The following is a 25,888-nucleotide window of genomic DNA, read 5'->3' on the forward strand; positions in this document are numbered from 1 at the left end:
CTCTTGACGCTTTGACACCAGTGTCAAACACCAATACAATCTTGACTCTTTGACGCCAGTGTCAAACACCGATACACTATTGATTCTTTTACGCCAGTATCAAACACCGATACACTCTTGACGCTTTGACGCCAGTGTCAAGCACCAACACACTCTTGACGCTTTGACACCAGTGTCAAACACCAATACACTCTTGACGCTTTGACACCAGTGTCAAACACCAATACACTCTTGACGTTTTGACGTCAGTATCAAACACCAATACACTCTTGATGCTTTGACGCCAGTTTCAAACACCGATACACTCTTGACGCTTTGACGCCAGTGTCAAACACCAATACACTCTTGATGCATTGACACCAGTGTCAAACACCAATACGCTCTTGACGCTTTGACGCCAGTGTCAAACACCGATACACTCTTGATTCTTTTATGCCAGTATCAAACACCGATACACTCTTGACGCTTTGACGCCAGTGTCAAGCACCAATACACTCGTGACGCTTTGACGCCAGTGTCAAACACCAATACACTCTTGACACTTTGACGCCAGTGTCAAACATCAATACACTCTTGACGTTTTGATGCCAGTGTCAAACATCGATACACTCTTGACACTTTGACATCAGTATCAAACATCAATACACTCTTGACGCTTCTTTTCCAGTGTCAAACAGGATACACTCTTGACGCTTTGACAGCAGTATCAAACACCAATACACTGTTGACGCTTTGACGCCGGTATCAAACACCGATACAGTCTTGATGCTTTGACACCAGTGTCAAACACTGATGCACCGTTGACACTTTTACGCCAGTATCAAACACCAGTACACTGTTGACGCTTTGATGCCAGTATCAAACAGCAATACACTGTTGACACTTTGATGCCAGTGTCAAACACTGATACCCTTTTAATGCTTTGACACCAACACTGATACACTCTCGATGCTTTGAAGCCAGTATCAAACACCAATACACTGTTGACGCTTTGACGCCAGTATCAAACACCAATACACTTTTGACACTTTGATGCCAGTGTCAAACACCAATACACTGTTGACAATTTGACGCCGGTATCAAACACCGATACACTCTTGACGCTTTGATGCCAGTGCCAAACACCAATACACTTTTGATGCTTTGACACCAGTGTCAAACACCGATGCACTCTTGATGCTTTGATGCCAGTCTCAAATACTGCTACACTCTTGACGCTTTGACTCCAGTGTCAAACATCGATACACTCTTGACGTTTTGACGCCAGTGTCAAACACCAATACACACTTGATGCTTTGACGCCAGTATCAAACACGGATACACTCTTAATGCTTTGACGCCAGTGTCATACACCAATACACTCTTGATGCTTTGACGCCAGTATCAAACACCAATACACTCTTGATGCTTTGTCGCCAGTGTCAAACACTGATACACTCTTGACACTTTGACGCCAGTATCAAACATCGATACACTCTTGACGCTTCGATGCCAGTGTCAAACACGATACACTCTTGCCGCTTTGACGCTGGTATCAAACACCGATACAGTCTTGACACTTTGACGTCAGTGTCAAACACTGATGCACTCTTGACACTTTTACGCCAGTTTCAAACTCCAATACACTGTTGATGCTTTGATGCCAGTACTAAACACCAATACACTGTTGACGCTTTGACGCCAGTATCAAACATCTATACACTCTTGACGCTTCGATGCCAGTGTCAAACACAATACACTCTTGATGCTTTGATGCTGGTATCAAACACCGATACAGTCTTGACACTTTGACGCCAGTATCAAACACCGATACAGTCTTGACACTTTGACGCCAGTATCAAACACCGATACACTGTTGACGCTTTGACACCGGTATCAAACACCGATACAGTCTTGACGCTTTGACGCCAGTGTCAAACAAGATACACTCTTGATGCTTTGATGCCAGTGTCAAACACTGATACTCTCTTGACGCTTTGACGCCAGTGTCAAACATCGATACACTCTTGACACTTTGATGCTAGTGTCAAACACCAATACACTCTTGACGCTTTGACACCACTATCAAACACCGATACACTCTTGACGCTTTGACGCCAGTGTCAAACACCGATACACTCTTGATGCCTTGACGCCAGTATCAAACACCAATACACTGTTGACACTTTGACACCAGTGTCAAACAGCAATACACTGTTGATGCTTCGACACCAGCATCAAACACCAGTACACTGTTGACAATTTGACGCCGGTATCAAACACCGATACACTCTTGACGCTTTGGCGCCAGTGCCAAACACTGATACACTCTTGACTCTTTGACACCAGTGTCAAACACTGATACACTGTTAATGCTTTGATGCCTGTGTCAAACAAAAATACCCTCTTGACGCTTTGACTCCAGTGTCAAACATTGATACACTCTTGATGCTTTGACGCCAGTATCAAACACCAATACACTGTTGACACTTTGACGCCAGTGTCAAACAACAATACACTGTTGATGCCTCGACACCAGCATCAAACACGGATACACTCTTAATGCTTTGATGCCAGTGTCAAACACTATACACTCTTAAAGCTTTGACGCCAGTGTCAGACACCAATACACTCTTGATGCTTTGACGCCAGTATCAAACACCAATACACTCTTGATGCTTTGTCGCCAGTGTCAAACACTGATACACTCTTGACACTTTGATGCCAGTATCAAACATCAATACACTCTTGACGCTTCGATGCCAGTGTCAAACACGATACACTCTTGCCGCTTTGACGCTGGCATCAAACACCGATACAGTTTTGACACTTTGACGCCAGTGTCAAACACTGATGCACTCTTGACACTTTTACGCCAGTATCAAACTCCAATACACTGTTGACGCTTTGATGCCAGTACTAAACACCAATACACTGTTGACACTTTGACGCCAGTGTCAAACACTGATATCCTTTAAATGCTTTGACACCAACACTGATACACTCTTGACGCTTTGACGCCAGTATCAAACATCTATACACTCTTGACGCTTCGATGCCAGTGTCAAACACAATACACTCTTGATGCTTTGATGCTGGTATCAAACACCGATACAGTCTTGACACTTTGACGCCAGTATCAAACACCGATACACTGTTGACGCTTTGACACCGGTATCAAACACCGATACAGTCTTGACGCTTTGACGCCAGTATCAAACACCAATACACTGTTGACACTTTGATGCCACTAGCAAACACCAGTACACTCTTGACGCTTTGACGCCAGTGTCAAACAAGATACACTCTTGATGCTTTGATGCCAGTGTCAAACACTGATACACTCTTGACGCTTTAACGCCAGTGTCAAACATCGATACACTCTTGACACTTTGATGCTAGTGTCAAACACCAATACACTCTTGACGCTTTGACGCCACTATCAAACCCCGATACACTCTTGACGCTTTGACGCCAGTGTCAAACACCGATACACTCTTGATGCCTTGACGCCAGTATCAAACACCAATACACTGTTGACACTTTGACACCAGTGTCAAACACCAATACACTGTTGATGCTTCGACACCAGCATCAAACACCAGTACACTGTTGACAATTTGACGCCGGTATCAAACACCGATACACTCTTGACGCTTTGGCGCCAGTGCCAAACACTGATACACTCTTGAATCTTTGACACCAGTGTCAAACATTGATACACTGTTATTGCTTTGATGCCAGTGTCAAACAAAAATACCCTCTTGACGCTTTGACTCCAGTGTCAAACATCGATACGCTCTTGATGCTTTGACGCCAGTATCAAATACCAATACACTGTTGACACTTTGACGCCAGTGTCAAACACCAATACACTGTTGATGCTTTGACACCAGCATCAAACACCAATGCACTCGAAGCGTTTCCGCCAGAATCAAACACCGATACACTCTTTATGCTTTGATGCCAGTGTCAAACACCAATACCCCTTGACGCTTTGACACTAATGTCAAACACTGATACCCTCTTAATGCTCTGACACCAACACTGATACACTCTTGACGCTTTGACGCCAGTGTCAAACACCAATAGACTCTTGATGATTTGACACCAGTGTCAAACTCTAATACACTCTCGATGCTTTGACGCCAATGTTTGCCCCGTAGTGATTGCCGTTTTTGTTTTGGCCCCAAAAATTTCATGACCATGGTGCGCTGCAAACCATAAAAGTGCTTCAAGAGTCTTCTCTGGGTTACTGAAAGCACCACCATGCAGCAGTAATATAGTAAAAATTTGTTTTTATAAAGTGCATGTTCACACCAGTGGAGCCCCCTAACACTGAATAGCAGAGGTTTATTGTTACCCAATTTAATGGTACTCATTTTATCGACCTCAGAAGGTGAACCTGTGACTATGGGTTCAAATAAATTCCTGCCATGGATGCACTAGACCAGGGGTCTCCAACCTTTTCTGTGGTGAGAGCTACTTCTGCTCAAGGAAAGTCTTCCCGAGCTACTAGCAAATTTTATACATGGAAAATAGCGACTACACTATGACCACCCAAAGCAAGATTTTCAGTAGTTACCACCCAAGTATACCAAGTGCGGTTACCAGCAGAACTGCTGGAAAAAAGTTCTTCAATATTAAATGCCTCCCCTTGACTTATGAAGTAGCATTCAAATTTTGACATGCCCAGTGGCACAAAGGACATAAGCACAGCAGTACGGCTCCCCAGCTTAGCTTGAATTATCATTCACCAGTTTCTGAAAATGCATATTTTTCTATTTAATACTACTTTCCACTGTGGGCAAACAAATTCAATTGCGACGATTTCGGATTTACAAATATTCATTTCATGATTTTCTGATGATGCACAGAGAACATTCATCTGTGAAAAGGCAGGCTGGGATGATATCAGGTACAGACCTCTGGTTCTTCCTCAGGATGGGGGGAGGGGAGGCAATCTAGGGTGAGGTACAGTCAGGATACAGCCCCTGAGGAAGACCTGCCTGCAGAGGATATAAATTACCCTCATTGCACCAGGGTCGAAACGTCGACACTCTCCCCCAGTAGGCCTGTACCTGATATCATCCCAGCCTGCCTTTTCACAGATGAATGTTCTCTGTGCATCATCAGAAAATCATGAAATGAATATTTGTAAATCCATAAGGCACTGGCCTATCTGTAAAACTGGTGCCACTATGAACCACGACCAGTTTTACTAAGGATACCAAAATGTGTAACTAATTGGCTATTGAATTTGCCTTTTGGATTCCCCTCCTTTATATCTGTCCTACCTCACGAGCACTTTCCTTTTTCACACTCCCATTGGAGCAACCTCTTTCTCTATTTGGAGCATTGAATATGGTGATCTGTTATAAAAGTAACTAAATAATAAACAGTCACTATTGGAGTGATATTTTGTGCCTTTGTGTCTTTTGAGGATATACTTGTTTGCATTGTAAAGAAAATGGTGGTACATTAATGATACAATGCTAATTCTATATGTACCGGACGCCCTTTGACTAATGAATGTTTTTCATAACTGAATTGTAGCTTTAAAGAAGTCTAGGACCTTTGTTTCCTATACCAATCGTTACCCAAATCCGTGGATAATTGTGGGTTATCCCATTATATCATAATGGATGCTCACCATAAAACCATAGCACCACGGATGCCTGGATTATGCCAGTAATGCCCACCATTAAACTAGAGCCACAGTTGTGCCAAGGCTGGAAACCAGAAGTTTCAGGGATAAGACCACATATCAGTCATGACCATTAATATGCCAGGAATAGGTACATATAGGCCAGTCATGCTCAGAGTAGGTCTATGATGGCTGCCAGCATACCACTAGACCAAAAATATTAAAATAGTCAAGGATGACCATAATTATGCCATTGGCACTATTATGTCAAGAATGGACACAATTATGCCAAATATAACACTCTTATGATGGGGCTAGCATATATATTTGGCGGTTCTTGCCACCAGGCATAGTTTCAGGAAGCAATAGTATTTATTATGGGCACACACATAAATGTTGATGAATCTCTTAATTTTCTCTGGTCTGGATCATACCCTGTTCTCCTCAGGTCTTGAGCTGATCATGCATCTAACTGACACATTTTCACTCTGACTCTTGCAGTCCCGCACTTTGGTGGGTCAGCACTGATTACAGCTCAGGCTACTGCTGCCATACATTTTTGATGGTGCACTGTTAACACACATGTTGTGACTGATAAAGGAGGGACTGTAACATGGTCAATCTCCATGAGGCTTAATTATATTGAGATTGGATACAGACTGACTGTAGCATGTAGCAGGTCCTATAAGCTGGCACAGGGTGTGTTTTAGTGTTAGTATGAGTTACTGTGATAAGTTTGGCTGGCTGTCACTCTTAGCGTCTTGAGATGATCAGTGCTGCGTTCCGTAATAAGCACCTACTCTGAAATTGATACAGGCCTTGACTTCACGTCAGAGAGCTACTTTGAAGGTACTGGTGAGCTACCAGTAGCTCCCGAGCTACTCGTTGGAGACCACTGCACTAGACTATAATGCCCCATATATCAAATTCACAACAATAACACTTTATTTGTTCTTTTGATGGGTTTTACCCAGAAGCCATTTTTTCATGAGAGTTCGGTTCTGTGAGCTCTGGATTTATGCCTTCATAACTGTTTCAAATCAATATTTTTCTTTCTCTTATTCTAGGTTCTCCACCGGAATCGCGGGTGCTTGGGTATTTCATCATTCCAGTTGCCCTCATCATTTTGTCAATCCTTGGGCTTTTAATTTACTTACCTATGAAAAAGAAGAAGAAAAAAAGATTGCATGAAGGCAGGTAAAACCTCTTCTCCCTACATTACTACTCAACCATAATGTTGGGCCATTTCCTTCCATAATTCTTGGTTATGGATATACTTTAAAAAACAAATTGCCATTCTTTGTGGAGTTTATAATTAAATATCTATATACGTTAAGACAGAATTATTGTTAGGGCTACTTCAAGGGTACTGGACGCCCTGCAATGTAGAATCAGTGTTTGAGTGCTGAAACCAGAGCACGCCATCTCCTCTACATTAATTAACAAAGATGGTCATCATATCGTCACTGGTGTTTGAATCGCAAATGAGTCAGATCAAGGAAGTGGAAATGGTCATTTGTAAATAAAGAACAATTAGAAATTCCATGAAATATATGAAAAATAAAAAGAAGCTTCAAAGCAAAAGCAAACACAGCATACATAAATCTACAGAACTGACAATTTCCATCAAATGTATTAAATCCATAACTATAACACAATTATTTCATAATGTTACTAATGACACCCAGATCGTCATACATGTTCTTGCCTTTCCACCCCTTTCCCTTATAGATAGCAGTTTTGGTACCTTGGACATCTTAGAAAACCAAAAATCATAATTAGGGGATATAAAATCGAGCCAATATTTTGCCCATATAAGAAGAGCAACAACTATATCAATGAAGCATAAACCAGTTTGTTAAGATCTAGTATTATCATCTCTCCCTAACTTAATAGATAGCTTGTCAAATGGAAAGTCTGCCAACTTATTCAGAATATATTTCCAGATTTGTTTTCAGTACACATATTTATATCTTCCGCCTTATTTGGACTCCATCTGGAACATTGTGAATAGTCTTGTATTTCTATTCATACAACCTAAGAGGAGTATAGTATAACATATGTATTGGTTTAAAATACTATAGTTGTAAATTAGCAGCACTAAGAAACTTTCATCCATATTCAATACCAGTGAGTAATATCTCTTAAGTTATTTCGAGATTTCGTTTCTATGACCATCCATCAGCTAGTACAGCATTGCAATGTTTTATTGTTGAGATAATAAGTAAATATAAATTGTTATTACTTGCATTCTTCACTATTAGAAATATTTCTATTAAAAGTGTGTGTTCTCAGTTTTGCAATATAGATCCTAATTTGCAGAGGCATAAAGTAGCCCCCTCTAGGTAGATCATATTCATGTCATATAGCACTAAACATATGTTGTGAATCTGCCGAAATTTTTACCCCAATCCAGTGAGGCACTTATGCTGCCAAGTGGTGGCTAACATTATTGTAAAAGATATAGGAAGAGAAGAAACTTTAGCAACCATTAGATATACTTGTATATTTTGGGTATTTGAAACATCTTCCTCTTTTGTCATTTATTTATTGATTACCACTTTAGTAATCCCAAATTTCACTGTTTTGTAGAAGTTAAGAGCAAAGCATTGTATCAGATTTTCTGGTGCCAGCCAACAAAGGAATACATTTAAAAATAAAATAAATTGGTTGTTTTGTTGGTGTAATCAGGGTTGACATTTGCTTGCCCACGGAACCTCCAGAATAGAATTTAAAACCAGAATTGCCCAGCCTCCCACACAGATTGGGAGTTTTTTTTACCTTGACAGCCAGTCGTGTATTTTTATACCTCCCTAAAAAGCTCCCAATAATGGAATTGAGATAATTTAAAAATAAATTTGGAATGTGTTGATGAATTATTGTAAAAAAAATTTAAAACGTTACAGAGGATAATCATTTTAACTATATTAGATATCACAATCAAGGATGTATTACAAAACAATGCATGTCTTTACCACACATAATTTACCACGCAATGCCTCTACAACGCAATACATTTACAATGAATGTATTTACCACGCATGTCTTCACAACGCAATGTAAGTATATGGTGAGGTAAGTGAACTATATACATATATATATATTCACTGAAAAAACCACAGGTTTCAGGGACGTTATAGTTAATTGGACATTTCACTCGTACAAAACCAATGAAATTCGGCCGTTATAGTTAGTTCAGCTAACTATAACTCGCACCCCCGCAATGCACTGCTGATGATGTCACATATTACATCACTCATGACATGTTCAGTGACATCACTGATGACATCATCCAGTCAGTGTGTGTTTCTGTAACGTTTAAATATGTTTAATATAAATGGGCCAAGGTGTATTGAAGAATGAGTGGGTGTATGAGTGTCTGAAGGGATGATTTAGTAGGTGCGTGGCTGACTCTATAAGTGAGTGTTTAAACGTATCTGACTGAATGCATGGGTTAGTGACTAAACTGTGTGAATGTCTGTATCAGTCTGTCTGTTGGTGTGTAAGCGGCTGCATGGGTTGGTGAATAGCTACATGAGTGTCTATATGGGTTATTGATTGGTTGTCTGAGTATCTGTATGAAATCAAAGTAAGTTCTGAAAGCTAAAGATTTGTTTGTCCAGTTATATTGTGATCACCACATTCTATGCTTACTTCCAAATACCATCTGTAAAGTCTTGAGTCGCCTCAGCCAAATTGCAGATAGTACAGCAAAATCGGCCTTTCAAATGGAATTTTTGTCTTGTACCAGAGTGGATTTAGTAAAGCACAAGTGGTAACCCAATTTCCAGTTCGTGGATGACTCCTGACGGACTATTATAGGCCCCTAATGGACGGAATGGACAGGGAAGGTCATTATTATATTGAAGACCCAATCACTATTAGAAAGGTGGTGGACAACCCCTACCCAAGTGAACTGTGTGAGGGCAAGAACACATGAACTTACGTGTCATAGGCGTTACTGGCGAAATCTTCTTGCATCATCTCTGTGTGTGTGTATATATGTGTGTGTTTATATATATATATATATATTCACTGAAACAACCATAGGTTTCAGGGACGCTATAATTAGAAATTAGCATTTAAAAAACCTTAGAAATTCACTGAAAAAAAGCACAGGTTTCAGGGACGTTATAGTTAGAAATTATCATTTAAAAAAATCTTAGAAATTCAGTGAAAAAAACACAGGTTTCAGGGACGTTATAGTTAACTGGACATTTCACTCATACAAAACCAGTGAAATTGGGCCATTATAGTTAGTTCAGCTAACTATAACTCGCGCCCCCGCAATGCACTGCTGATGATGTCACATATTACATCACTCATGACATGGTCAGTGACATCACTGATAACATCACTCATGACATCTCAAATAACATCACTGATGACATCATCCATGTGATAATTTGATCCATCTTCTTACACCCTAATATAGCCTTTGATACACCCACTCTAAATTACAGGCTGCCATTCTCAAAACCATAGACGCTCCAACACCAATAACTACATACCCACTCACTGATTCTTAGGTCTACACACACATCCACTCACTCACCCATTCAGTCACTCATAATTTCGGTCACTCATCAGTACAGGACTATCATATGTACTCATACACCTAAATAGACACTCACACACCTCCACTCATCCATAGAGTTACTCACACACCTAGTCAGTAATGCAAAGAAATAATCACACTCCCATTTACTCACCTATACAGTTATACACACACCACCTCACTTATTCATACAGATACTAACACATACTTACTCTCTTATACAATCACTCATGCAAGCTCACAAAATCATCCATACAGCCACTCTCACAGTCACTCACTCTCACATATAGTAATTTATATACTCCAACACTCACATATACTGCCTTTCAGATATGTAGTTTCTCACACATGTACCACTGAGACATCCATTCACTCACCAACACACCCATACACACACTCACTCACCCATACAACCCTTCAAGGATGCACTCTTGAATCCATACACCCAGTGAATCACCCACTCATACATCTATGCAAAGAGTCACACCCACACACAAACACTCAGGTACCCATACAGATACTCAGACAACCAATCAATAACCCATATAGACACTCATATAGCTATTCACTAACCCATGCAGCCGCTTACACGCCAACAGACAGACTGTTACAGACATTCACACAGTTTAGTCACTAACCCATGCATTCAGTAAGATACGTTTAATCACTCACTTATAGAGTCAGTCATGCAACTACTAAATCATCCATTCAGACACTTATATACCCACTCATTCTTCAAAACACCTTGGCCTATATATATTAAACATATTTAAACTTTACAGAAACACACTGTCACTGGATGATGTCATCAGTGATGTCATCAGTGATGTCATTTGAGATGTCATCAGTGATGTCACTGACCATGTCATGAGTGATGTAATATGTGACGTCATCAGCAGCGCATTGCTGGGGCGCAAGTTATAGTTAGCTGAACTAACTATAAAGTCCGAATTTCTCTGGTTTTGTACGAGTGAAATGTCCAACTAACTATAATGTCTCTGAAACCTGTGTTTTTTTCAGTGAATATATATATATATATACACTGACACAAGAAGATCTAGAGAATATGTCAGACTAAGAATTGTGTAGATTTATGGGGATTACGATAGATTAGTCAGTCACGAGGAAATGCCAACCCAAGTCTAAGTTCTGTCCTAAGTTTCCTACTGGCAATAAGATAGATGTTTTCCATGAAATAATGAAAGAGGGGCTAATATGATCAATGAAAGAAAACTCAAAAGGAGAGGGAAGAAGCCTAGCAATAAAACCAAAGATGACTGGTGGGCAATCTCTGATTTACAAAACTATGGGAGCATCATTAATATTTCCTCTGGCAAAGGGGGCAATATTGTCATATTAAGTAAAGAACAATACATAGCGGAAGCTATGAGACAACTGGGGAACACAGAACACAACCAACAATTGCCCAATGACCCTAAAGGAATTTAGGGAGTTGTTCCATACAAAATAGGCAAGTTGGGATTAACAGGAACTGCTGGTTGGCAATGAGTACTTGTACTTGAGAACTGACCACCATATAACAATAACAATTTACTTTTTACCTAAAGTCCATAAGTCTAAAGTGAATCTGCTAGGAAGGCCAATTGTCAGTTCAATTGGAGCCTCCTGAGAATATATCAAGATTCATTTATCGCTTTTTTGTCCATATGTAACCACGTTGCTATCCTTTTAAGAGACTCACAAGATTTCCTCAATAGGATTGATAGTATACGTTGGAAGCCATATTATTGGATGCCAACAGTTGATGTTGTGTCACTGTACACTTATATTCAGCATTCAGATGAGATCAGGATGTGTGAAAAATTTTTAAGATCATGGTCATTGTTACTATTGGAACATTCTAAAATGATAATAGAAATGATGAGTGTTTGCCTCCAGCACAATATGTTACTGATTAATAAAGAGTGTTTTCTCCAAAAACAAGGCACTGCCATGGGCACGTCCTTTGCACCAAACTATGTAAACCAAATCATAAGTTGGTGGAAGGCGAAGACCGTGTAGAACATGACACGAATAGACCAGGTCATCATGTGGGTCTGCTATATTAATGATTTATTTCTGATATGGGAGAGTGAAAGGAAGGACTTTGAATTGTTCATTGAATCTCTGAGTAACAACCCCAAAGTTCAAGTTCACCGTCTAAATCAGTAACCAAGAGAATAACTATCTTGACATCGGTGTGTACATGAAGGATAACAGAATATGCATAAAAATTTACAGGAAAATTACCAGTAGCAACAGTATCAACCATGCCAACAGCAGACACCCACATGCATGAAAATGGAGTGTCCCCTATGGGGAATTCCTCTGGGCAAGAAGAAACTTTTCAAAGATGGAGGAATTTGAGGTACAAGTAGGTGAAATGTACCAACGCATTGAAGTGAAGGGCTATCCAAGAAAGGTGTTAGACAATGCCCTAAATAGAATAAGGAAGAGGAGAAGAGAAGATCTGCTGGTGGTCAAACCCAAAACTGTGAAAGATAAGAATGATGTGGGAACCACAAGGTACATATTAGAATATGATTCATCAAACCAGGAAACAAGGGAACTCCTGGGACAGAATTGTAGGATCCTGAAATTAGATGAGAACTTTAAGGATCTATTACAGAAGTAGCCCACTATCACGTACAAATGAAAACCCTCCCTAGGTGATAGACCCATGAGTAGTAGTTATATGCAGACAGGTGGAACTGGAAACATGGGAATTGTAAACTGGATTGCCAACAGCAAGAAGTGGTTCAGGAAGTGCCAGAGATATAAAGCCTGTCTGCTCGCAGCAAGACCCAATTTGAGGCATTGCATAGTAAACTCAGAAACATCAAGGAGCGGACAACATGTGAAACCATGTTTGTGTTCTATGTGTTGGAATGCTCCTATGGGAAGAGATACATTGGGAGCATGGTTAACAAGTTACATCTATGAATGTTAATGCACCTAAGAGTCATAAGGAATAAAGACTTTGCATAGTCCATATCAAAACACCTGTGGAAGGCACATGATGGTGATATAGGTAACATGTGCTTCATGGAATCCAGAATGTCCACACATACACAAAAATCCCCTCTGTGGGGAAAGAGCTATGGAGAATTGGACTTACAGAGGCTGGAATCCAGATGGATCATACTGAGGAATGAACACCCATAGGGTCTTTATCTGGATGCACAAACTCATGTGCACCTTTGATGTAACTCCTAGAGAGACACTTATACAGGGACTCCTTTGATATGAGTATTAACATGATGTATGATAAGTTTCTTAGTATTCAGGAATTATGATCTATGTGGTAGGAAACGTCATTGTTGTGGAACTGCTTGCATATGACACTTGCGGATTTTGCACAAACTGAGACATACATGGTTGCTTACCATTAATATTGGCGCATTGTGCACAGTCACAGTGGTGATAGTTGCCTATGAGTGTGGATTAATTTATGGTTATTGATTGAAGGCATAGGGACTTTATTGCTGGCTTTGCAAAGGCACATCAGCATTTTATGTTGCCAGGCGACGCTTACATACTTTTGCAGCCAATGACTTATGATTATGCTATTAACGAAATAGTCAATGGTGCCTTACTAAGAAATGGAGATTGATATTTTATCGAAACATGCACCGAGCGCTGACACTTTACATGTGCAAATTATTGCACAGGTATGCCGAATACTCTTGCATGCTGTAAGATTTTTTGGATTAAAAGATACCTCATTGAAACAAGTACTGAGCACTGGCACTTTAAATCTAAATATTCTGCAATACATCCGCTGTTATAGATCACAGATTTACCTGGCTTTGCATTAGAGTTTAAGTAAGTGAAAATACTCTAGACTTCATGCCCTAAGATATGCAGATGGCATTTAGAATATACCGCAACAGCAGTATCATTATTAAAGTCTGGATACTTTATCGAGTTATGCACTGAGCATTGTCACTTTCAAGTTGCCAACTGTCCACAGTTTAATGAAGAGCTGCACATGTCCACAGATGTGATGCACTTTGAATATACTGCAACAGCAGTATCACTATCAGAGTCTGATACTTTATTGAGTTTTGAACTGAGCACTGTCACTCCTCACTCCAAATGAACCACTAAATCAACGCAATATCCTCATCCTGTTCCCAAATGCTGTGCCTGCTTCAAAAGATATTCAGATTGCTCCCCACAGAATCCAGAAAAACGGTCACCCACACACTCATCACTAAAAGACTTGACAACAGCAAACCATTTTATGCCGGCGTCACCCAACGCCACAGCCAGGCTGGTCCTCGACATTCCTCTCCGCAGCCACATGACACAACACCTCTGACAAATCCACTGGCTCCCTACCAACAAGAGAATCACCTTCAAGCTCCTGACACATGCCTACAGGGTCCTGCACGACGCAGGACCAGAATATCTTTACCACTGCCTCGCTTTCCACACACCCACCAGACAACTCCGCTCTTCCCATCTCGCCCTGGCCTCCGTCCCACGGATCCACAAGACCAGAACCAGAGGGAAATTCTTCTCCTACCTCACTGCCAAGACCTGGAACACCGTGCCCCTCCACCTCAGGCAATCCGTGTTGTTGACCTAGTTCAGGAAGGACCTGACGACCTGACTCTTCGACTGAATCTCCACAGCCAGACGGATCAGTAGTCCCCCTCCCCCTCAGCACATTGAGACCCTCACGGGTGAGTAGCTGTGCTTTACAAACCCTTGATTGACTGATGGAGGACATCTTAATGAGCACAGAAGAAGGCATTGTGCCAAAATGCATTTGCTCTGAATAAATTAAAGAATGACCCATGAGTGCTCTGTGCCTGTTTTGAGCCTTTATTTTTACGTGAATCGCCCTCACGTTGTCAGAAGAAAGCACCCATACAGAGTTCAGCACTGTTGGGTAAAACTTGGGAGCTTTAGAAAAAAAAAATATATATATATATATATATATATATATATATATATATATATATATATATATATTCCCTGAAAAAACATAGGTTTCAGGGGCGTTATAGTTAGCTGGACATTTCCCTCGTACAAAACCCTAGAAATTACCCTGTTATAGTTAGTTCAGCTAACTATAACTCGCGCCCCCGCAATGCACTGCTGATGATGTCACATATTACATCACTCATGACATGGTCAGTTACATCACTGATGACATCACTGATGACATCTCAAATGACATCACTGATGACATCACTGATGACGTCATCCATTGAGTATGTGTTTCTGAACAGTTTTAATATGTTTAATATATATAGGGAAAGGCCTGTTGAAAAATAAGTGGGTGTACAAGTGTGTGAATGGATGATTTTCTAGGTGCGTAACTGACTCTATAAGTGACTCATTAAATGTATCTTACTGCAGACTAGTGACTAAACTGTGTGAATGTCTGTAAGTGTCTGTGTGTTGGTGTACAAGTGGCTGCATGGTTTTGTGAATAGCTATATGAGTGTCTTTATGGGTTATTGATTGGTTGTCTGAGTATCTGTATGGGTGCCTGAGTATTTTTGTGGGTAGGGTGTGTGTGACTCTGTGACTAGATGTGTGAGTGGGTGATTCAGTGGGTGCATGGTTTTAACCCCTTCAGTGCCACGCCCTTTCCCCCTCCTGTGCCGGGCGTTGCACTAGTGGGTGGGGTTCATGACGAGATAGTCTCGTCATGGGCACAGCGCAACCGTGCTCCATGACAAGACTATCTCGTCATGGGCACTGAAGAGGTTAAGAGTGCATCTGTGACGGACTGTATGGTTGGGTGAGTGTATGTATTGGTGTGTTAGTGGTTGAATGTATATCTCAGTTGTACATGTGTCAGTAACTACATATGTGAAATGCAGTGTATATGTGTGTAAGAGTATATAACTATCTATATGTGAGAGTGTGTGCTTTTGGGAGTTGCTGTATGCGCCATAGTGCAAGGATATCTGTGTCATGTGCTGTTTGTTTATTCTGCAGGAAGACACAGAATGTGTTAGTATTTTTATGAGTAAGTGAACTTGAGTGTGTTTAACTGTATAGGTGAGTAAATTGGACTGTGATTAATTATTTGCATGACTGACTAGATGTGTCAGTACCTCAATGGATGTTTGGTGGTGTGTGAGTGTCTAAATAGGTGTATAAATGCACAGAGTGACTGTAAGTATGAGTGACTGTAGAGGTGAGTGAGTAGACATGTATGTAGACCTAAAAGTCAATGAGTGGGTGAGTAGTTATTGGTATTGGAGTATCTATTGTTGTCAAAATGGGCGTCTGAAATTATGAGTCGGTGTATCAAAGGTTATATTAGGGTGTGAGAAGATGCACTAATTTATCACATGGATGACGTCATCAGTGATGTCATCAGTGATGTCATTTGAAATGTCATCAGTGATGTCACTGACCATGTCATGAGTTATGTAATATGTGACGTCATCAGCAGTGCATTGCGGGGGCGCGAGTTATAGTTAGCTGAACTAACTATAACAGGGGAATTTCTATGGTTTTGTACGAGGGAAATGTCCAGCTAACTATAACGCCCCTGAAACCTATGGTTTTTATAGTGAATTTCTAAAGTTTTATAAATTACAATTCCTAACTATAACGCCCCTGAAACCTTTGGTTTTTTCAGTGAATTTCAAAGGTTTTTTAAATGCTAATTCCTATCTATAACTTATCTCTGAAGATATCATGTTTAATGATTTTGATTGGATTTCTATATTTTTTAAATTCAGTGTGTCAATTTCATTAATTACATTTTTTTTTAAATACTTATTTATCACCCTTTTTTAAACTTATTTTTTCAATTAATTCTTTTAAAAATTAAATATTATTTGAACTTAATAGCTTTTTCAAACATATTTTTTATATTTTTCAAAATATTTTTTTAACTATATGTGCAAAACTTTATTTTATATATATATTTTTTCAATGTTTTTGGATAGGCGCACCCTAAGCGCACCGTTCTCGATCCCTACGTGATAGCATCCGCGCATGGTACGAGTTGGGTACGTGTTTAGTGTGCGATCGCAATGCGACCGGTACGCGACTCCCAGCCTATACGCGACACGTTCGATGTACGTAACGCGGCGTTTACGCACTTCCGCGATGCGTCATCTGCGTCTATGATGCGGTAGGTGCGCGGATCCCGCAAAGTATTTAACATTTAAAAAAACACATATATATGTATTTCATGTGAATATTAATTGAAGACAAACTCTAAACTAGTCTTAAAACTAATTAATTTTTACATCTAATCCTATAATTTTTTTTAATTCAATTTCGCGGATGCGCGCTGAGTGTGTGCTGCGTAAGCGCAGGGTGCGCGGATCCCAAGTGACCTGCAAAAAAGAGATTTGAATGGTTCATAACACTTCCTGTTCTAACTACCGAAAGACCCTACCCATTTCAATCATTCTTCTTTGAGCTTCTTTGGAGAACCATCTCTTTGGAGAGAAGAAGAATTTTTAGACTAAGTTTACACTTAGCTCTAACTTTTTTCAACCAAAAATGGCTTCAGGGCAGCAGGCATAACCTGCATCACCTCATAGTTCTGAGGATGAATTTTTGCCGGAGGCACCACTGAAAAAACGTGTGGACATTTTTTACTTTTCCCGAGGGGCAGAATAAGACCAATGCCACCTTGGTCACGTGCAAAATTTGCAAAAGAGTCCTATCGAGAGGGGATCCTAACAAGAAATACTCTTGCGGCACGGCAAGTATGATGAAGCACATGAGGACCCTTCATCCAAACAATCTTGCACGAGAAGAGTGCCGACAGATGAGAAACACTCCAGCTCCTGCGCCATCCACCTCATCGCAGCCGAGCACATCAGCAGTGCATCCATCAGCTCAAACCTTGGACATCCGTCCTCAATTTCAATTTTTAAAAGTGCTCTGCACTAAGTGCAATGCGACTTTGTGCTATGGTGAGCAGTCGATCGATCTAATCTGCCGCCGCCAAGAAAGTCACATTTGCTAGGTTTTTTTTTTTGTGTTTTTTTTATTGTTCCCTTAAGTTCATTTTTTGGTTTCTCCTGTTTTGTTTTTTGGTTTTGTTTTTTGCAGAAACCCCAAAAAAATGTAAAATTGTTTAGAAAACCCCCCAAAAATTATAAAAGAAGAAAGAAAAAAAAAAAGTTCTTGTAAGAACTAACTTTCCTGGTTTGAAAAAAGAGCTAAATTTCTTTGTTAGTGTGTGAAAGTTTAGATGAATGTATGTGTAGTACGTAATTGATTGCATATGGTGAATGTATAAGTACAGAACTATGAGGAAGTGCTGCAGCATCACACAGTAACCTCTTTAACTGCAGTGTGCTGTAGTACTTCCGAAGCACAGGGATGCAACATATGTACATAAATATGTTGCAAATCTATGCTTCTCTCTGCACGGCTGCTTAAACTGCAGCCATGTGGTGACACAGGCATCCTTGCACCATAGTGCGAGGATATCTGTGTCATGTGCTGTTTGTTTTTCTGCAGGAAGACACACCTTCCTGCACAAAAACAATGAGAAAATGCATTTTTCTCCTTCAATGTATGCTGAACATTTCAGCATGCATTGAAGATATACAAATGTGGAGAAATGAAAACAATTCTCCTTGTTGTGCTTTCCTAAACCAATTTTAGAATGTTACAGCATTCACACACATATCGAGATTTGTGATTTCTGATAAATCTAGACATGTGTCTTGTTCCATGAGTATTCAGTGCAATCATGCAAAAAAACACTTATAGAACACCCTATGAACGCAAAGTGGTCTGCATGATGAGGTTGTATTTACATGGAGTATAAAAAGTGCACAGAGTGCCTTTTCCTCTCTTTCTAAATATGAAACAGTATCTTACACAATAAGTATGTTACAAAAAGTGACATATTTCCGGTTTTAAAATTCCTTGCGAATGATAAAAGTAAGCACAGAGTTTTGTCTGCAAAGATGTTCAAAAAAGAATGATTGAAATGATTGCAGTGCTTCAACAGCTAAAAAGGTGAAATATTATGAACCCCTCAAATCTCTTTTTTTGCAGGTCACATGATATCTGATAATGGTCCGATTTCAAAAATACATAAACAGAGTGTTTTTAGAAATGTGTTTCAACTTTGTCGCTTCTTGCAGGCCTCTTCATTCTGCATATTGAGACTTAGTTCAACTTACCTTCACAGTAATAGGAATATTTTTTGCTGTTTTTCATTCAAATATAAATTGTTAAAAATTGCTTATTTTAAAATTTGGATCTGTGAAAGAAAAGAAAAAAAAAATTATAACATATAATAATAAATTTTTTACAACACCACATAATTTCCACAAAGTAATTTGTTTGCCTTTTTTGCTGTTCTCAGAATATATTGAATTTCACTAGAAATAGTGATTTCAATGGTACTCATCACTTAACAGTGGGCAAAAAAAAAACCAATCAGAAAGATTGTTAAAAAAAACCCAACATACTATTCTCAGTAAAATACCAGAAAATACAAATCATACATATATGAAATGCTTACAGATTATAAAATGTTATAACTTTAACTTATAAAAACTGTAAATGTTGCCGCATTAAAATAATCACTGAACAAATGACCACCAAAAAGTCCATCATTCAAAAATATACCTTTCCTTGAGGCCAAATGGTATTTTAGCACTTCTTCTTTATGTAAATTGTCCAATGGTAGTCCTATTAAATTATAATAATAAATTCCTCAGAGAGTAAATTATCTTCCTAAAACTTTGGCTTTAAAAATATTAGGTAGGAATTTTGTAATTCCCTAGGCAAATGTTGTTTGAAAACCAACTGGGCATCATTACAAAGTGTCCAGCCTTTGTCACATTTTAGATAGGCAGTGTAATGTCCAGATGTGGTGGAAGGACCATCATGGAAAATTATTGCAATTGCTACAAAAGTCCTTCCTGATATTGATAGTTGTGCTGCTACAAATTGTTTTATTAAAGTATCCAATTTTCTTCCGTCAGCTGTACAACGTTGCATCATTAAAATTATGTATTCTCCATATTTTCTTAAAAATAATGTGGATAATATTTCTGATTTACATTGGCTACATTCCATGTTTTGAATTGCACCTTTCACTAATTTATTGAAAGACACTGATTTACAGTCTGGTAATGTTAAATATATAAATCTCTCAGTGTCTACATTGGTGCTACATGTATACATGCAATTTTCACAATAATGTTCCCATTTGTAAGAAAGGCCAAAAATATTTTCTATATCTACACCTTCATTTTCAAAAATTGTAAGCATATACATTAAAAATTCCTGAGCATCTTGTTGGATATTTTGTGTAAATTGTGTAGAACCAGAACACACATCCAAAAGATTACGAACATCTGAAACAGATTGTATTTTACTTCTATCTGTTGTCCATTTTTCATAAACAGAATGCAACAGAGAACAAAATCTTTTTTCCCGATTCTGCATAATTTGTGCTTGCAAACCTTCCAGATAAAAAACAACATTGACCACTACATTAGCATAGCAGTTGACACCAGAACTATTTTCAAACTGATAACCAACAATCTCTTCAACAGTGTCCAATTTCTTTTTACCTGCAATCACAACATTATCTTCTTCTTTTCTTTTCTTGATACTTTCAGAACAGATATTCTCTAACCTTCTTTTTCGACCAACCATACGCTTTTCAAATACAGGATATTGACCTAAATTTGGAGCATACACCCTTCTTAACCTATTATACTCTTTTACACAGTTTGCATCTGCAGTAACCTTTGTCTCATCAAAATCAATCAAAAACAAACCAGATAATGTTCTGACTCACGACAAAGCAACATATGCCATACCCTCTTTAAATACAGTAGATCCAATGTTCACCAATGCACTGTCTACACTTAATCCTTGAGATTTATGAATAGTCACTGCATATGCCAGAGAAAATGGAAATTGTTTCCTACGGACATATAAATCTTTAACAAGCAAAAAACGAACTGAACAACGACCAATTTCTTTAACTTCATCAATCTGATCAAATTTAATTTTTGAAAATTCAATTCCTTCTTCTTTCTGATAATTCACAAAATCCACCATTTTGCCCATTGCACCATTAACTAAACCTTTCTCTACATCCAAATTACGCCTTAAAATTACCCGACAGTTTACACACACATACAGTGTCTTTTCCAAACCAGCAGTTTTAGATATTTTTTTTTCTAAACAATCTAGTTTTGATCTCAACTTATCCGTCAAAATAATAGTGATTCCTTCATGTAGTATTTTATCGATGGCTTCCATTTTTACAATTTCTTCATTTTCCAATTTTAATAATTCTTCGTTGAAAATTGTACACTCACGCCGTGTCGGCATTAAGCAAATCACTGACTTATTTTTAGCAATTTCCACGTACACTTTTGCAGCAACTGCATTTTTATTTGGAAAGACATTGCAAAGTAATCGACTCTCCAAAGCTTCTTTCCCTTTTTTTGAAAAAATTCCAATTCTTATGTCTTGAAGAATACTTCTATATTCAGCATCATTTGCCTGTCGCATATTTGTTGTCAGTTTTTTGTATTCAAAATTACTCCAAATGTTCACATTACTAACACTGCCAAGAGACTTTCTGGTATCTTCATGGGCAAGTGTTTTAAATACCGGTTGTCCTTTTACCGGTGTCAGTTGCAGTAGATCTCCAAAAACTATGACGTGTTTTCCTCCAAATAACACGTCATACTCTGTTTTAAGAATTTGCTGCATTCTTAAATGCACAAAGGCAAGCATCATGTTTGAAACCATGCTCACCTCATCAATAATGAGAAGTTTCATTTTCTTCAGCACTCTTGAAACTTCACAACAAGCTTCTCCGGATAGCTTGTGGTATTCCAATTTGTTCTCATGCTCTACTGGCAGCCTTAGTAAACGATGTAAAGTAATTCCTTTAATGTTATGTGCTGCCAACCAGTTGGAGCAGTGACAACACAAGACAAATGCGACTCAGTTGTTTTTTGCAGATAACTTGTAATTACTTTAATTAAGAAATTCTTTCCTGTTCCAGCTTGACCACTCACATACATTCGGATAGGTTGAAATGATGTACATGAGCACACTCTCTTTTCATGAAGTAATCCATGGTCAATCTGCTCTTTCACTTGCTGATATATTTGTTTCTGTTCAACATTTAGTTGCTCTTTCAAGTTTCCTAACTGTATTGCATCTTCTTGTGCTTGATACATTGCTATTTCCACCTCATTCATTGCAATCGCTGCTTCATTTTCAACAATTGGTTGTCCTAGTGGATCTTGACTCAGTGCAGCAGAACTTTGACTGTCTTGAGAACTGTCTCTAGCAATCTCAGCTGCAATTGTAGCTTCTTGATCAATTTCATCATTCAACATTTTCACATAATTTGTGAAAGCACTGCATTGTATGCTATCTTTACAAGCATTAAATGAATCTTCATAGGTGGGAAAATCTCCAAGTAATTCCAGTTCCGAACGCCATGGTTTGAACATTTGCAAAAGGGCTAAATAGTAAAATTCCCTTTTGTCAGCAGTGTTGCAACTCAATTTTCTGTGATTAATTAAATGTCCTTTCCTTTGTTTCACCAGACATCCTTCGGAACCAATCACTCCATATTTTCCATTGTTGATGTTCTCTGTAATATTCCGTTTAAAAGTGTAGTTTTGCAGCACTTCATAGAGACACATGTTCTCAAGATGATGACTTCTCTTTGGATAGTATGTGTCCAACATATTGGTTTTCAAAATATCTGTACATTCAGGGTCATTTTCTGCTAAATATTCAATTTCTTGAACAGATTTCAGTACCCGATTTCGCATTCCTGCAAGACCTAGGCTCACCCAAATGATTCTTCTACTTTTGGAATATAGACTTGCAGATGATAACCGATCTGAACATTCATATGCTCCAATTACACGATGCGATAACATCTTCAAACTGAAACTGTATAATTTCTTACTTAGAGTCTTCTCGTGAGAAATCTCTTCCCACATTTCTTTCAATTCAGTCTTTTCTGATTTAGTAATGTAAGACGTTACATATCGAGCAACAGCCATGGAATTGTCCGCAACATACTGAATATCCATGTTAGCGTCCCACATGGATAAAATAACTGGATTGTAGTCATTTATGTATTTTGATTCTTTGCTTCTTCTTAAGTTGTAGGTGTTTTTCGGAGACTTTCTTGTGATGGTATGTCGCACAGCTGACATATAACTGTTCACTCTTCCTTTGGCTAATACAGGACGTGGAAATCCAAAACGACATTTGGTATAGAACTTATCCTTTGACTTGTACTTTTGTCAACAGTATTTTCCACACCTATGGCTTTGAAATCGTAAGACTTGTTGTTTTAAGTTTTTCTCTTCTCTACTATTTGGAAGAGCACTTGTAGCATAATTTTCAATGAAAGACAAAACAGTTTCATCTGAATCTGTTCCAAATTTGGGGGCGTCCTTGACCCATAACAACATATGTATGTGTGGAGCACCTCTTGCTTGATACTCCTTTCTCCAAAATAAATCCACAACTTCTCCAAGAGGAGGATTTTTTTTATTGCAGATGAAAGACATCATAGCTTCAAATCTATGATTGAAATATCTGCATACATTGACAGGATCCAAAGAGCACAATTCTCCAGGTGTCTTGTATTCAATATTTTTTATATTGAAATTTGCCTCTCGAAGAAATTCAAGTAAATCATCCCAAGCATACTCAGCACAGCTTAGTGTAACAAACCATGTAGGAGTTCCCAAGTTCCGTAGCATGCATTTCAGTATGTCTCTATGTCGACGCTACCAATATTCATTAGTCCCACGCTGACATGCCATCAGATTAATCAACTGAGATCCTAAATGATCATCTCTCTGATGCACTTTATCCATAAAATCCTTTGCAGTTACATTTTGAAGATGCATTCCAGTTTTTAAAATGTGATTTACTGCATATGAAAGTCCAGACAAGTCACTTTCAAACAGAAGATGAAACATATAAGGGATACATTGTCGAAATCTTGGATCTTCTGCATATAATCTTGTTGTCCGATATTCAGATGCAGGAATCTGCACAGGACGTTCATCATATCGTCCACCTTTTCCTATTGGAAACAACTGCGGGAAACAGCGAGCTTCCAAGCTCTCTTCCCATACACTCATGGGACTTCCAGTTGCTTTTTTCATTTGAAACAACTCAATTGTATTCCCCATCACCTCTTTGGAATGAAGTGGATGTACACTGTAATGTTCATAGATCTCTTCACATCTGGACATGTCCACTTTTTCAATTTGTCCACTTAATGTTTCACTATCTTCTGCTAAATCTATTTCTTCTTCTCCAACAAACACATTTCTATAGTACTCATTATTTTTTAACAGATACAATGATGCCTTTTACACTTTTCTAACATCCACTAACTCTTGCCAGATTTTCTTATTCTTAGTAACCCTGGGCGTAGTTCGCGAAGTAGCACTTTGCGAAGCTACGCAAAGTGCAATTCGCACTACGCGAGCTACGCGTAGCACTTCGCGAACTGCGTAGTACCTTGTTCGCACTGTGCCAGATGTTGTTTTCAATGATTGCACAGTGCGGACAAGCAACCGGCACTGTGCAATCATTGAAAATGGCATCTTGCACAGTGCGAGCTGTAGTTTTGTCAAGACTTCCAGAACCATAGCCAGCATTAGATCAGTGCCAGCAAAAGCTCAACGGTCATTCAAGCAGGGCTCCAAGTATCCATGTGGGCGAAGGCAGCATAGAGTCACCACGTTGTTCCTGCGGCGCTGTGTATTGAACCTGAAGAAGCGAGTACCCCAACATGGCCGCCGAAGGGGATTACAAACAGCGAGGAGTGAGCGCTCTAGTCTTCGAGAGCGCGCGAGCAGCTGTGGAGATGAAGCGCACAGCTGCTCAGGAATCTGCGCACTTCAACTGACCTCTTCACCGGAGTCACTGCGCAGCTCTGAGTGAAGTTCTTGTTCTGAGGGAATTCCTGTCAGCGCTTCTGTTTTGGTTGTTCTTATCGCATGCGCAACGTGGGATTCTGGCAAGTGACTTATTTGAAGAATTCGTAGTATGTATTTAGTTGGTGCCACTTCACGAAATTCTAGTTAATTATCTCAGGTTCCAGAATTGGGGTTAGTACTCCTTCACAGTTCAGTCAGTTCAATAGGACAATATTAGTTACTCATAGCTAGGGTTTTAAGTCATAGTGTCTACTTCAAAGTTCATCCCTTGAGTCGGAACTATTCCACTACTATTCCTCAAGAGTGTTGTCTGTCCATTCCCCATTGTTCCTTCGATAGACTCTTGTGAGGATAAGCAGTACATCGCCTGTCATCAATCATCTCCAGGGGCTCGTACAGATCATATTGTGGGTAAGAGACTTCGCCTGTATCTTCCAATTATTCACAGCAATTGTCCAGAGTGTACATTGAGTTCTTTTTCAGAGGTAGTGGGCATAGGTATCTGTGTCGACTCCAGTGTTACTGAAGATCCTGACAGATTGAAGTGCCAAAAAAACCTTTCACTCGAGTCGACATGGCTGAGGGATTTGATATGAACTCCTTGGCGGGAATCCTAGAAGGGTTACAGACCCAACTTACACGTTCCACAGAAGAGAATAGAGTCCTGAGGGATGAGGTAAATAGGTCCCAACAAGAAACTCGTCACGTTCAACAGAAATTAGAGGAACTCTTAGCGGGGACAACTCCTTTACCTAGCTTCAACTCCTCTCAGAACTCTAG

The 25,888-nt window shown here is 39.2% G+C and overlaps 1 protein-coding gene across 7 annotated transcripts in view; it reads left to right on the top strand.

Moving 5' to 3' along the window:
• The window catches only part of LOC146772931 (SLAM family member 9-like), a 369,703-nt gene that overhangs the window by 185,999 nt on the left and 157,816 nt on the right, over positions 1–25,888 (top strand). For 6 of the 7 annotated variants that reach the window (XM_085638234.1, XM_085638229.1, XM_085638228.1 and 3 more), the window contains one exon: positions 6,694–6,819. The exons of the other annotated variant lie outside the window; for it this stretch is intronic. In XM_085638234.1, coding sequence (XP_085494360.1) covers positions 6,694–6,819 — 126 coding nt within the window. The remainder of the gene's footprint in view (positions 1–6,693; positions 6,820–25,888) is intronic. 7 annotated transcript variants of the gene reach the window in all.

This window comes from Triturus cristatus, chromosome 12 (genome assembly GCF_964204655.1).
Source record: "Triturus cristatus chromosome 12, aTriCri1.1, whole genome shotgun sequence".
In the NCBI taxonomy this organism is placed as follows: Eukaryota; Metazoa; Chordata; class Amphibia; order Caudata; family Salamandridae; genus Triturus; species Triturus cristatus.